Source organism: Aquarana catesbeiana, linkage group LG06 (assembly GCF_042186555.1).
Source record: "Aquarana catesbeiana isolate 2022-GZ linkage group LG06, ASM4218655v1, whole genome shotgun sequence".
Lineage (NCBI taxonomy): Eukaryota > Metazoa > Chordata > Amphibia > Anura > Ranidae > Aquarana > Aquarana catesbeiana.
In genome coordinates, this window is record NC_133329.1 from 290,090,374 (window position 1) to 290,105,835 (window position 15,462).

General features: G+C 40.0%; 1 protein-coding gene across 4 annotated transcripts in view; it reads right to left on the minus strand.

Moving 5' to 3' along the window:
* Positions 1-15,462, minus strand: part of MAP3K13 (mitogen-activated protein kinase kinase kinase 13) — a 223,040-nt gene that overhangs the window by 47,606 nt on the left and 159,972 nt on the right. For all 4 annotated transcript variants that reach the window (XM_073633441.1, XM_073633438.1, XM_073633440.1 and 1 more), the window contains 3 exons: positions 3,181-3,372; positions 2,026-2,184; positions 188-346 (listed from right to left, as the gene is read on the minus strand). In XM_073633441.1, coding sequence (XP_073489542.1) covers positions 188-346; positions 2,026-2,184; positions 3,181-3,372 — 510 coding nt within the window. The remainder of the gene's footprint in view (positions 1-187; positions 347-2,025; positions 2,185-3,180; positions 3,373-15,462) is intronic.

A 15,462-nucleotide genomic window follows, 5' to 3' on the forward strand; every position in this document is an offset into this window, starting at 1 on the left:
GTTAAAAAAGGGTAAGCTTGCATAAAATACCTATGACATTTCTTATCTGAAACACTGACCAAGTGACGTAGATGTGAGGTATGATTTGTATGGAGAACACCCACTCTGACAACACAGAAATCTTAACTATTGTTTAGTCTCACCTATATCAACATGAACCTTGTAGCAGGATAACAGTCAACCTTACCATGTCTGCTTCATGAGGATTTTGAAGCCGTCGGGGCAGGTAGAAGGAACAGGAAGATGGAGGCTGTTGCTGCCCACTCCCCAGATAATGGCTGATGAATCCACATCCTTGTATGGGATCTCCCCAGTCAATAGCTCCCAGAGCAAAACTCCAAAAGACCTGGAATACCAATGATATGTTACTGAAGGCATGAGCAATGTGCAAAGAACATATAAATTATGCAATCCAACACAGGTATAACTCTAAAAAGGTGGACAGAAATTTTTACAAAAAGACTTGAAAGATGAGAGCTGATTGGTTGAATACTGCACTTTTCACATAATCACTGAACTTTGCACTACTTTATTACATAAAACTAGTTATGTCTACAAAGACTACAATTTTAAAATTAGGGAAACTGAAATACATTGTGCACATGTATGAAAGGGTAATCTTTCCTTTTGCCCACATTGCTGCATGTCAATAAAAAGGGGGTGTAGCTGCAGCATTGCTGGATCTCTGTAACATGTTAGAAAATGGTATGCTTTATAATGTAACTGCTCTACAGCAATCAATGGGGTTGATTTACTAAAGCTGGAGAGTGCAAAATCTGACGAAACTCTGTATAGAAACCAATCAGCTTCCAGGTTTTTTTGTCAAAGCTTAATTGTACAAACTGAAGTTAGAAACTGATTGGCTACCATGCACAACTGGACCAGATGTTGCACTCTCCAGTTTTAGTAAATCAATCCCAGTGTGTACCATAAAAGAGCAAGATTACTATACAGGTCGGTTTCCTGCATTACACGTTATGCTTGAGAATCATTCCTTTGCTACGAAAATATAGATCTTGCATCCCTTCATACATGTTGACCCTAGTGTATAACACTCTATTCGATTTTTGAACTGTGGAACTTCATCACGTTCTCGCATTGCTTTTCATCTTACAAAGTAAAAGACAATCCAGTGAAGCCAACAAGGCCAAGCATGTTGTTGCAGAAACAAAGGGACATAGCGAGGAACTTAAAAGCAGTGGATATTCAAAACAAAACCCAATAACCCTTAATGAATAATGAATATCTTTGATTAGTTGTTGTAGACCATATAGTTACAGTATCATTCTAAGGAAGCATTGCAAACTAAAAAAGACTTCTCCACCTCCTCATCTCACTGGAGCTAATGGAACACCAGTGCTCAGTAAGGGCTCTTGTCTGCCAATTTATACAAAATGTAGAAAAACACCAGCACTCAGCTCCAGATCCTTACCAATGTTTATTCATTAAAATGGCATACAATTCCAAACATGACAATCCTGCTGACATGTTTCAGTTTATACGGCCTTAATTACAGCATGATTAAGGCCTTATAGGTTGAAATGCATTAACAGGATTGTCCTGTTTGGAATTCTATGTCATTTTACTTAATTAACTTTTGTAAGAAACCGCAGCCCAATACCAATATTTTCCATGGTATTTCTATGGCAGTACTTTCCGCATTGATCAAGCGCTTGAGGAAGATGAACATTATAATTACCATGACAATATTAACTTTTGTTGAGCTACTAATAAGAATAATATAAGTGCCAAAGGCAGCAAATAATATCTATGGCACTTATTACAAAAGAAATTCTGCAAAACCAGCTGTGTTATGTGCATGAAATGTATATAAGATAAATACAGTTTGTTTAATATGCAGTAAAACCACATAGTAAAGATAAGACTTGTGTGTAAATCAGTAAGGGATTTTTTCTATTAATTCAAACAAGACAAACATCAAAGCCATTTAAATGTTTAACACCACTGCCTTGAAACAGTACACTGTAAATTACTACAGATCATAGCCATATGGTGCATACTAACCAGATGTCCACTTTTTCTGAGACAGGCTCATTGCGGATAACTTCGGGAGCCATCCATGCCACAGTGCCAGCAAATGACATTGTGGTGCTTTTGTCACTGAGTTCTTTGGACGTTCCAAAGTCCGAAATTTTTACTGTGTCTGTGTGTGTGACTAGGACACTATGAACGAAAAAGATATACCAATAAATATTATTTGCAATGTACAAAGGGCCAGGATTTGAAAAAAAGCAGTTATATTCTCTTTTTTTAATGATTATTTCTATCTGTAAAATCCCATCTGCTACATTAGAGTGGACCATTTATTTATTTCAAAAGAACCTATAGTCAAACCTAATGCCGTAAACAATAGTGATGTTATTACTTGATTTCTGAGCAATAAACATACAATGAATACTCCACTACAAATATAAAACATACATACAGTAACTGCTACAAGAGTCTTTTTATTAGGTAATATTACAATTATTTTTCCTTATTGGTCTGCAGCCATTGTGATTTTCTAAAGCTGTTGAAAAAAATAAATAAATGTAGCCTCCTTGCAATATAGCAACCTGAAGGTATTCTGTACATTGTATGTGTATAGAACCCAATATGACTTTTCATTTCCTGCTTCGGTGAATCTGCTTACCCAAAGAGCAACACTCAAAGGCAAGCTAAATTTCATTGCTTCCCAAGCTATGGGAGTTTAATTTCTGGTGAAATGATTTCTAAGTTTCATCCTCACCTAAAGGGTGCATACAGTGCAGCTTCACTTACTACAATACTGAAATTGGTTCAAGAGAGGATACAGTAATGCTAACTCCAGCTGCTTCAGAACAAAAAAAGTTGTAAATCTGTAAAAAATTGACTAAACTATACAATTTATATAGTTCGCCTGGAGTGGACTGCTTGTTTTTACAAACAAAATCTGAGTTTGACTTGAAATGCAATCACTGGACCCCATGACACGTAGGGTTTGATTTACTAAAACTGGAAAGTGTAAAATCTGAAGCAGCTCTGCATAGAAACCAATCAGCTTCCAGGTTTTATTGTCAAAGCTTAATTGAACAAGCTGAAGTTAGAAGCTGATTGGCTACCATGCACAGCTGAACCAGATTCTGAGTGCACCAGTTTTAGTAAATTAACCCCATGGGAAATGTCACTGAAATTACTCACTTGGGTGATTTGAGGTCCCTATGAATGATCTTGTGCAGGTGGAGGTAGTTCATGCCACTAGCGATCCCAGTTGACCAGTCCACCAGGAGTCTTGGGGTTACTTTGCGCCCAGCCCTGAGTACCTCATAAAGCTGTCCATGGGCACAGTACTCCATAATAAGACAGTAACATGGGGCCTGTGTACAAACACCTCTGTGGAGAATTAAGGAAAAGGTTAGTTGGCATCAAAGCTGTTGAGAAAAAGTACAAATTAAGAGCAGTGTTTAAATGTCTACATGTTCCTGAGAAGAATTAAAAAAATAATATTGTATTATTTAGTCTTAAATAAACATTTAGGATTTATAAGAAAAGAAACAGAATAAGAAGAGTTTCACAATGCCATTGGGAGGAACTCCACACTTTTTTATGGCTAGGAGTTCCCAGAACTGAAGTAGGAGGTGTTATAATGCAATGGCACTATGAAATATAATGTTCTGTACAGGAGGGCTGCTTCTCTCATGTTTTTCGTTGCAAAAAATGTTCACATTTGATTATCATGTTCAATAAAAGCAAACCTTTAATTTAAACCTACTAAACAGTCACTTTCATGCAAAATGTGGTACATTCAGGTGTCTGCAGGCAAGGTGAGCTCCCCAGGAACCCTGAAACCCAGATCACACTATTATATAAACTCTGGTTTCACCTAGAATGCTGGTGCTTGCCCCATCCTCTCTACCATTCCTCAATGATCAACAAGCACACCCGAGAAATGAACGGTGCATAGGCAAGTGCCAACTGAATGGATGAAGTCTACAATTTGCATTATACCCAGGTTTTTGGGTTTCCCATGCACTCAATGACAAAGTGGCACCTGTGGATAAGGCTGGTTGTTTAAAAGACTAAGAAAAAGATAGCTGAAGTTGGAAAGAGTACTCCAGGACTTGCAATAAGATGCAAAAAAGGGCTGGCTCCTCAGACACAGGCTCATCAAGCAGCTGCCGACAGACAGCGAGTGAGCTGCTCACTGACTAAAGAGACGACCGGTCAGGAGAGAGCTGTGGGGCGCCTCCAACACTTGTCCCAGGGAGAGCTCTGGTGAAGCCAACTAAAAGAGGACGCTGTAGTTGTTAGGATAACATGTTTCGGAGGGCGTGGCCTTCCTCCTCAGATCCGCCCCCTGTTATTCAGAGAGCCATTTTGTAGCTGAAATTAATTGGCCTGGGTTTTTTAACCCTATGATCAAAATTTATCGAACTTCAACTGAAAAACATGGGGGCTAGTATGACAACTAGATTACATTTAAGAGTAGCATACATAAAATATGCCTAAGATATAGTTACAGGATCTAATCCTAAAATTAGTAACATTCCTTCAAGGTACCTTTAGGTGCAAAAAAAAAATTGCATGGCGTGTATATTCAAAAAACACGGCCAGAAAGAATTTAAGGACTCCAATGGAAAATCCTTTCAGATCAATTAATTTATTACATGTGGTATGCAATATGTGGTGTATGGATTGTTCTTGTGGCCTATGCTATGTTGGTTGCACTATCCGTACTATGCGCACCCGATTCGGTGAACACAGGAGGTTCATCGAGACTCACCATAGGGAGTGCACTGGTGGTCTGGAGCTGTTTGGAATAGAGGCTATTTCAATGCAGCTACCAGAAGGCGAGAGGTTTTCGCAACTATGTCATCATGAAACCTTCTGGATATTCACCTTGAACTCTATGAGTCCGGGGGGACTCAACGAGGAGTTGGAGGTTAGTACTATCATCTAATCAAAACTCATCCCTTCTTTCCCATTCTCTTTTTTTTCACCCCTCCTTGCCAACAAATTTTGAGTCTGTTCTTTTGTGCTGTAGACTAGTTTGGCTTGACACCAGGTATATTAGTTAGTGTACAACTGTACTAGTACACATTGTTCTTATGGAATCATAGTGATGTCACTGGTACTTATATGGGGGGGTAATTTTTTTATATGCATCCTATTGCATTGCATGGGTTTATTATCCCGCCTTTAGCTTACAATCTCTTCCCCTGTTGGTGTCCAATGGTCTATCAGCATTGGTTTACTGATGGGTGGAGAAAGGGAAGGACCCATGTGTGTGTTGATGAGCCTGTGTCTGTGGATCCAGCCTATCCATCCAGCAGTCTTCTCATCTACTCTGAAGCACGGATGTGTCCCACGCTAAGGCTCTCTATTGAAGGAACTGTTTGACGCTGTTTATTCACCTTCACTTGTGAGTGTATCGATTTTATTCTTTTATATCCAATAAAAGATATTATTGCACCATGAGCCTGTGCGCTCGTATTTCCTTTTGTTTTCAGTAAAATGCAAGGTCTGCTTTTTAGGTTGGGCCCTCTCCTCCTGTAGGAGTACTTGAGTACAGGTACTACCTAACAGTATTTAAAAAATGAACTGGAAAAAAAATGTACTGTAAAGAAAAAAGTTAGATTAGATGCTTACCTGCCTTCCGTGTTGCAGGGTGTGGTATCACTAACCCTTCAAGCTAGCTTTCTGGGGAACTAGGATTACCCTATACCTTGCGAGTAGGCACTCCAGTCCAGTGAAACAGTATCCTCTCACAAGGTTTTGGCTGCTCTGCATTTCCCAGGTTTTCATTGAAAAAACCGTGACCATCACCCTCTCCTAGCACTGCAGTCATGAGACTGGGGTAAGTTAAGAATTTAGTCTAACTTTTTTCCTTACAGGTATATATTACAAGTACAATTAGGAATATTTTTTTTACAGCGGGGGGGTCAGATGTTATCCAGTTGGCTAATAAAAGTGACAATTCTTCATCTCTCTTTTACCATTTTTATAAATATTTCCCATGAGTTAGTGTCCTTATTTTTAACCACTTACGGACCGCCCACCGTTGTTTTACCTGGTGACTTTGAAGGAGGATATCGTTGATAAAAGTGGTCTCTTCGCCACACAATCACTTTTATCAGTGGCAGGAGAGGGGCCCCTTCTCCCGCCGCGATCCGGTGCCCTCCACCACTTACCAGAGCCGTTGGCAGTGGCGGAGGCGATCACGTCTGTCCCCTGCCTGGGTATGGAGAGAAGTGAGGAGAAGATGGCCCCAACCCGTCTCCATATCACTGCAGGGCAGAAGCGACATCAAAACGTCACTTCCGCCCATAGCTCTTAAAGGGCCATTTTTTAAAAAAAAACATTTTTAAATGACAAAATTTTTTTTTTTATTGCATTTTAATGTAAATATAAGATCTGAGGTCTTTTTGACCCCAGATCTTATATTTAAGAGGTCCTGTCATGCTTTTTTTCTATTACAAGGGATCTTTACATTCCTTGTAATATGAATAAAAGTGACACAATTTTTTTTTGTTAAAACAGTGTAAAAATGTACAAAAAGAAAAGGTAAAATAAATAAGAAAAAAAAAAGTAAAATAAATAAGATTTAAAAAAAATGTAAAACGCGCCCCGTTCCGACGAGCTCGCGTGCAGAAGCGAACACATACGTGACTAGCGCCCACATATGAAAACGGTGTTCAAACCACACATGTGAGGTATCGCCGCGATCGGTAGAGCGAGAGCAATAATTCTAGCCTCCTCTGTAACTTAAAACATGCAACCTGTAGAATTTTTTAAACGTCGCCTATGGAGATTTTTAAGGCTAAAAGTTTGTCACCATTCCACGAGCAGAAGCAATTTTGAAGCGAGACATGTTGGGCATCAATTTACTCAGCGTAACACTATCTTTCACAATATAAAAAAAAGTTAGGCTAACTTTACTGTTGTCTTATATTTTTTATTCAAAAATTTTATTTTTTCCAAAAAAAGTGCGCTTATAAGACCGCTGTGCAAATACGGTGTGACAGAAAGTATTGCAACGACCACCATTTTATTCTCTAGGGTGTTAGAAAAAAAAATGTATAATGTTTGGGGGTTCTAAGTAATTTTCTAGCAAAAAAAACAACAAATCTCAGAAAGAGGCTCGGTCTTTAGGTGGTTAAGCAGATATTGCTGTAAACTCAAGATGCTATTTTTACAATGCAAATCAAGAGTTCTTACAGTTTACCTTGTAATCTCTGTTATTAAATTTTAACCTGTCATTTCCTAATGAATACAAAGCTGACATCCTTCAGATAAACTGGTATTCCTTTAATCAGTATGATGGAGGAGATGATGGTGCAGTGTGCATCTGCATACAGTATCTCCTGAACATTCCAATTGCCAGCCTTCCTTACCTTAAATGAACTCGCACTGAGCTTGTTGTTTACTGTACAGACTAAAAAAAAGCAGATAACAGGGATACCAAGAGATAGCAAAGCAATGACTGAAACAAATGCAAACTGTGAAAGGGACTACAGAGCAAATGTAAGTGAAAAGGAAAAAAGCAAAATGGCTGGCGAATTACAAGCATATACTGGATAATGTATATCCTACTGAAAATTATATGGTCTGTAGAGTTTATTAAGGCATTCTGTTTTTATACAGTATACATATATGCATAGAAGTGCCAAGTGTATTTAGAAAGTTCAGTGTACTCTATGGAAAATCATAATACCTTTAGATATGCAGATGGACAGAGGCCAATCAATACAGACTGTGAAAATGGACATTGACTTACGGACCCTAACAGATACAACTGACATATTGGTAGACATACAGTGACAACAGGTGGGTGATAGGTGGGGCCCAACTCGACAGTGTGACAGATGTCAGACTCTGTTTAAATCACCTGTATTCAGAGTGTGCTGTTTCTACATATATAATGTACGGGAAAGGCCATAGAAACCTAAAGTGGGCCTGATCTCAACAAGTAAAGATTTGCTGTATTACAGTGAAACTCTTCAAAAGAATCTAAAAAAAATAGCTGTGTACTTTCAGACATGTGACTGTGCCTAGACATTTCTGTTCTATTGTTTAATAACTGTGTATCTGCAGCTTAAGATCATCTAAGGCACTGTGTCTGAGACTGCTGTTGGTGATGTGAGTGAGTTGTATAGCGCTACCTATGCGAACTGAATCGCCTCAGGGCGCTTTTGCCGCTGGTGTCCATCTGCGGTATAGGGAAACAAAGAAAAAAACTGCGCTAAACCCTCAAATTGTGTGATAAAGTGAATGTGAAAAAACACCAAATATGAATATGAATATGTATATAGGATCATAAACAGAAATTATGGCACATAAAATCCAAATATTATCTGACTATTAAAAGTGCGTATAAAACAAAAAGTGCCAAACCAAAATAGTAATATTGAATAAGTTAATAAACAGCAAAGTCCTTAGACCAGAACAGAAAATCTTCTAAGAAGATGGGAAGAGTCCCCTGATAGCTCTTCATAGGGATCAGTGTGGAAAGGTGAAAAGTGGGAAAGACACCCCTCGCAGTGATCCTCCACCGTTAAAAATACATGCTTACCAGATAGTAAGCTCAACAGGCTCATAGGTAAACCAGGGACCAGATGAACAGCGGGTTTTGGAGCATCCCTCTATGTAGCGTGGCAGATGACAGGCAAACCAGGCACATGGAGGACTTTAAATGCAGGTATCCAACCAGTGTTACGACATCACTCGCTGGGGTTCACTGCTGCTGGCGTTGCCGTTGTTCTAAGTCAGAGCGGCACAGAATTCACAGCTGGGGTTCACTGCTGCTGGCGTTGCCATTGTTCTAAGTAAGAGCGGCACAGAATTCACCGCTGGGGTTCACTGCTGCTGGCGTTACTGTTGTTCTAAGTAAGAGCGGCACAGAATTCACCGCTGGGGTTCACTGCTGCTGGCGTTACTGTTGTTCTAAGTAAGAGCGGCACAGAATTCACCGCTGGGGTTCACTGCTGCTGGCGTTGCCGTTGTTCTAAGTAAGAGCGGCACAGAATTCACCTGAGTGTCCGCTCCTCTCCGATCTGCGGGACAAGTTGGCGTCCGATCCCCAGTGTGCTCCTGTACAATCTCCGCCGCCGATACAGTCTCCAGTACAATCTCCCTGCGGTATAGCATGGTCCTTTGCCCCATGGGGTCCCGACACGCTTACAAACACATACACATACAACATACACATATTTGGCCAAATTTTTCGACAGGTTCTAATTAACATACCAGCATGTCTTTGGAGTGTGGGAGGAAACCGGAGTACCCAGGAAACCCACGCAGGCACAGGGAGAACTTGCAAACTCCAGGCAGATGGTGTCATGGTCGGGATTTGAACCAGCGACCGTATTGCTGCTAGGTGAAAATGCTATCCATTACACCACTGTGCTGCCCCACTGTGATGTCACTTTGTCACTGTTCTCCTAAGGGCTTGCTGGAAAAGTAATTTTACCTGAGTACCTGCAGTACATGCATCTTCCTGCTTCTGCCTAATCCACTATGTTGATCTGTGCTTTCTGCACATCTCCTGCCGCTTCTTGATCATTACCTCATTAGTCATCAGATCACCAGTTAACAGGGGGCAGCGCTGACATGAGGCAAAGCCCTGCCCCTCTAACAAAATGTAAATTGAAAGAAACTGAAAGTGCTAAAAAATAAAACTAGATAAATCAGACACCAGAATTGGCAGAGAATCCTCTACCAAAATGCCTGCCCTGATTCAGGAGAACACTGGTGTCGGAGTGATCATACGAAAAGTATGTGCAGGCACCTCTGCATGGTACTGCTGCAGCCTAGTCTGTACTTTTACAGAAGGGACATGTTTGGTTTAAAGGGAAAAAAACAGTATCTTTGATGTTTTTTATTTCAACAAGAGATGATGTTGATCTAATTTTTCATATATAAGTTAGGGAGCTTTTCACAGTACAGCTTCACCTCAGGGGAATGACTTATGAAATGACATCTACTTAAATTACTGATGAAAAAATGATTGGTCCCCAGCCCTAGCACTACTAAACTTAGCAATGGCCGAGAGAATACCATGCTATTGTCACGCACATTCTCTTGGCAGCCAGAACCACGACTGTTAGAAATTGGAAATCCCAATTGTTCCTTACTTCTTCACAGGCACTCTTTGGTCAGAATGAACTTCTCTTATGAAAAGGCCCTTGCCATTAGTAACAATTTATACTCGACCTTCTCAAAGGTTTGGCAACCTTAGATAGAGTGGAGTTTTGTTCATGAAAACCTAAAATTAAGATTACAGAATCTCCTGGTCTCACTGATGCACTGTTACCAAACTGTCACTATTTAATGATCCAAATGAGCTGTGTAGTATTGTTTTGTTTCTGTTATTATTTTGCTTTCTTCATACTCTTTTGTACTACATATGGAGCCCAGGCACCTCGGCATCTGTGTATGCAATTTCCTTTGTACTTGCTAAACATCCTAATGAAAATGTTATCGACGAAAAAAACGATTGGTGAATTTAAACAAAATGGAGTCAATGTAAGGTACTTTTCAGCAATATTTATTTTACTTATTTATAAAGAACCTGTGTATTCCATTTAGCTTTAGTAAGAACATGGCACCATTCACATTCACATTCTTGCAGTTCTTGCTCCAGTGGAGCTAGTAATCTAAGGTTAATTATGTTAATGAAACTGTCACAGTCCATGCATACTAGAGCAGGTTTAGGCAGAATCCCTTACCATATCAGTATGTTTTTAGATTGTGGAAAGAAACTGAAGAACACAGGGGAATACAAACGGCAAGAAAATATACAAAACACCACTAAGACAGTGTTCTGTCTGAAATATAAGCCAGGAGCCTAGCACCGCAAAGTATCTATGCTAATACACCAATGTATATCAGAGAAATCTACCAAGAATGGCATGCCATATTGTCCTGTCCACAATTTTTATTGGTTTTGTCAGAAAACAAAATACAAGTTAGAAAACTTACATTTATAGTGTGTACAAAGTACGTGTATCGTGTACAGTTAAAATGTAAGAGAACAGTGGCAGTCAGTAGAAGCAGAAACAGCTCAGATGGTACATTTTCCAAGGAGCAGCAATATGTTCCACTAGAGTGTTGAGAACTTGACTTCAGTGGAGAAAGGAAGGAAATAAGGAGGGAAGGAAGAAAGGAAGGAAAAGGGTCTGGGAAAGAGTGAGTGACTAGAACGGTGTTTCTCAACCTTTTTACCGTGGAGGAACCCTTGGCAAAAAGTCTGAGATCTCGGGGAACCCCTAAAAAAAAAAATTCAGGTCTACAGCTCTCAGAATATCAGATCTGATCAGCAAGCTGTAGCTCTAACCACGTTTATTGTAGAAATAGCTTTAAATAATGGAATAAAAATTAGAACTCACCTGACACCAACATTATAGTGTGAACAGTGCACATAGAAATCAATTGTTTTCTTTATGTCCCTGCAGAGACCTGCGTTAGAACAAGCCCAAAATATTTTAAGCAAGTCAAATTTGCACATATTTTCCATTTTTTGCACATATGCTGTGAACGAGGCCTTACTGAACTTGAACAAAACTCCCAAATATTGTGATTAATAAATAGGATAGCAGACTACGGGAACAGTTGGGACTTGTTCACAACATTCATGCATAAGAATTGATGGAAGATGGTGCAGATTTGACCCGCATAGAATACTTTGGTCTTGTCCACTTCATGTGCAGAGACATGCATTTTCCTAACGTAGGTCTCTGCTAGGACATAAAGAAAATAACTGATTTATATGTGCCCTGTTCACACCACAATGTTGGTATCATTTGAGTATTTTTCTCTGCAGAAAAATGCATACACGTTGCATATTTCTGTGCAGAAAAAATATGCACATGATACCAATGTTGATTTCAATGTGCACTGACAGCGAGTACTGTCAATGTGCATTGATACCTGGTGCCTCTTCTATAGTTCCAGCTCCTCTGAACCTGTGAGGCTGGTACCAGGAGGAGTGCTGACAGTAGGAGCGCATGGCTGAATCTTGCAGGAGGTGAGATCCTGTGTATGGTAGTGCCTGAATGCAGACTGCAGGGGCCTGTGGCTGGATGAGACTGAATCATAATAGCATTATGTACAATTATGGCATAACATAAAGCTATTATAATCTCACCTTCTGTTACATTCAGTCTGATCCAGCTGTGTGCCTCAACTCTCTGCTCCCCTCACCCCACAGCCAGCAATCAGTGCTGTTATACACAGGATCTCATCTCCTGTTCTCTGCTCTTCCCTCCCCCAGCAGTCTGCATTCACCCCTGATGTACACAGAAACTCAGCTTCTAATCTGTGTATTACTGCTACCATTGAGACAGATCTCACCTTTTGATCTGGTGCTCCCTGCCTCCAGTCTTCATTCTCGGCTCCCCACTCTCCATGCTCGGCTCCCCGCTCTCCATGCTCGGCTCCCCGCTCTCCATGCTCGGCTCCCCGCTCCCCGCTCTCCATGCTCGGCTCCCCGCTCTCTATGCTTGGCTCTCCAATCTCAGCTCCCCGCTCTCCAATCTCAGCTCTGAGTGCTCGGCTCATCGCTCTCCATGCTCGGTTACCCACTCTCCAATCTCGGCTCCCCGCTCTCCATGCTCGGCTCCCCGCTCTCCATGCTCGGCTCCCCGCTCTCCATGCTCGGCTCCCCACTCTCCATGCTCGGCTCCCCACTCTCCATGCTCGGCTCCCCACTCTCCATGCTCGGCTCCCCACTCTCCATGCTTGGCTCCCCGCTCTCCAATCTCGGCTCCCCGCTCTCCAATCTCGGCTCCCCGCTCTACATGCTCGGCTTCCCGCTCTCCATGCTCGGCTCTCCAGTCTCAGCTCCCCGCTGAATTTAGAACTCCCACTCTCTGCCTTTCTCCTGACTCCGACCTCTGAGTTCTCTGAGCCAGAACTACAGAGAGGGCATCGGGTATCAATGCGCACTGACTGTTCTCACTGTCAGCGCGCATTGGGAAAACTAAAAACAACATTGGTCGGATATACATCTGCCACAATGTTGAATCACGGCAGAACCCCTGGGGACTTCTTGCGGAACCCCGGTTGAGAAACACTGGACTAGAAGAAGGGTGGGGGCTAGAGAAAAGAATGGGAATGATGCGGCCTATCGGAGTGTCAGGATAATCTCTCTGCCCTAAATATGTAGGGTGTTTTGATCAAAGCCTTTAGCACGCAAATAGTCAATCAAAGGTTACCTGGTTTTTAGGAACCTTTTGTAAATGTCATTTAGCATAAATGTAAGCCTTTCATTGACAAACGCACCATTGAGCCTCTGTCTGACTTCCTGAAAGCTGAGAGTGGGATGCCTCCACAATCTAGCGATTGTCTGGTGGGTTGGTCGAAGAAGGACATTTGGTCTCAGACTTATTGAGGATGAGAGTTGTTTGTTTAAGAGGACTTCCCATGGGTTCCTCTTCAGGTTGCAATGTAAGAGATCTGAGAAGGTTGTAAACTAAATCCAAAGTTTTTGATTTGGGGGTGTATACTGGAACCCTGTCTGAGGTCAGATACTATTGCATAAGGATTTATAATATTTTCTACGGCTATTGGTGGAGCTCTTGGCGACTTTTTGCCATATTGCATATCAGTGTTGTCCAGTTCACCCCTCAAGTCTTCTCCCCATATCAACATTGTAAGGAAGTTAATCAGAGCCTTGTGAGAGAGTAAAGACCAAAGTGACGGGGTCATTATATGTGGGTGAAAATAGCGGGTTATTAATTATATCCACCAGAGGAAGGTGAGACAATCTCCTGTAGTGTCAGAACTATTGAAGTTCAAAGGATTCATTTAATAGGCCAAAATCATATTATTTTACATATGTTTTTATGAGAGGAGCCATTTTGTGATTTTTTTCTCTCCTCTTAAGGTTAAAATAAGTTCATGGCTGATGAATAGACACTGTTACTAGAGTTTGTTTTTCTTCTCTTAAAGGACCAAGTGCAGATTCTCCCAAGTTATAAATCTTGAAGAGTCTTAGTCAAATGGACAATCACATCAGATAAGACACTAGCCAGAAGAAGAATGTGATTCCAAGGTTTCAAATAACACTGGACAGAAACACGTATAGTTTTTTTCCACTTTTCATGATTGAGAATAGGGAAGAGGCGTATTCACAAAGTGTGTTTTACTGCAAATATAAAAATTAGCAATAATTCTCATTATCTTATTATTACATTATATTGGAGAGATTATATGCTAATTGAGTGAATCATTTTACATATATCTTTGGTTTAGGTATTTTAATAATATTTTTTTATATATATTCATAATATATTGTTTGGATATTTTCATAGAAATATATTGGTATATCTTTATTCATAAGGCTAGCATGTTTATAACATTATGAATATTTTTAAATGAATGGGAATTCTGTGTGTGAAACTGTGTATATAAAGGTTATTGTAGCTCCAGCCACAAACATCTCATTCTCCAGAGATGTGAGGGGGGAAGTTAATTATGTGGATTGGACATTTTAAAAACCATATATCTGAGTTCCAGACAGAAGTCTAGCAAACCTGACATATAAATGACATTATCTAATAGTTTATGGCTTTCTTTTAAGACTAAGTCAAAAGGTTATTCAGGAATTTGGTATGTTAAAAATATTTAATTATAAATTGTAATACAATACTACCTCTAGTGGTAATCATGGTAAAATCCAAAATGGATTCCCAATTAGCGTTACCATGGTTACATGGTAAACATCACGTCAATTGACGACATTAGTTACGTAGTATTGACACACACACACCCACTTTTTTGGGTGGGATAAAGTGTATACACTTAGTCAAGATGGGAATTGAAAAAAACAGCGGAAGAAGGGAGAGCAGAAGGATAACAGAACAGAGAAATGTAGGAATGGTAGAGAAGTCCTTTGGGACACCCAGCTGATACCTCTCAAAACAACAGGATTTCTTAAATCTCTGGTAAAGTATTCATTTATATTTTTACGTTTTGGTAATTGAAGTTGTTTGAGCATATGCTTAACTAACCCAATCAATGTTGGTAATTTTAGTTTTGGAGTGAAATGAATTCTAACTGCAGCATGGATTTGTTTCCCTTTTAAAGAAAGCGAGATATATATCTTCTTAAATCTCAACAAAACTGACTTCAAAGTCTTAGAATTGGTTTAGTTATAATATGTGTTGAACCATAGATTCATTCTAAATGTATCTTTATTTAAAAATAAGTCTTGGTTAAATTACCAAACTCTGTGCACAGTATAACATTTTGTCTGTGCATTTTTAAAGTGTAAGCTTGAAAGTCTATTTGTTTGAGAAGAAATCACGTGTCGAATCAACACCTAGTTTGTTTTCATAAGTCTGTAAAGCCACGGAAAGCTATTTACTAAGCCGTCATAAAGTGTTAAGACATGGTATTTTTGTAACAAGTTTTGTACAAGCTTGTGGTAAAATTTCTCATCATTTGTAGAACCCATATAATTGATATGTTAAGTTATATTCT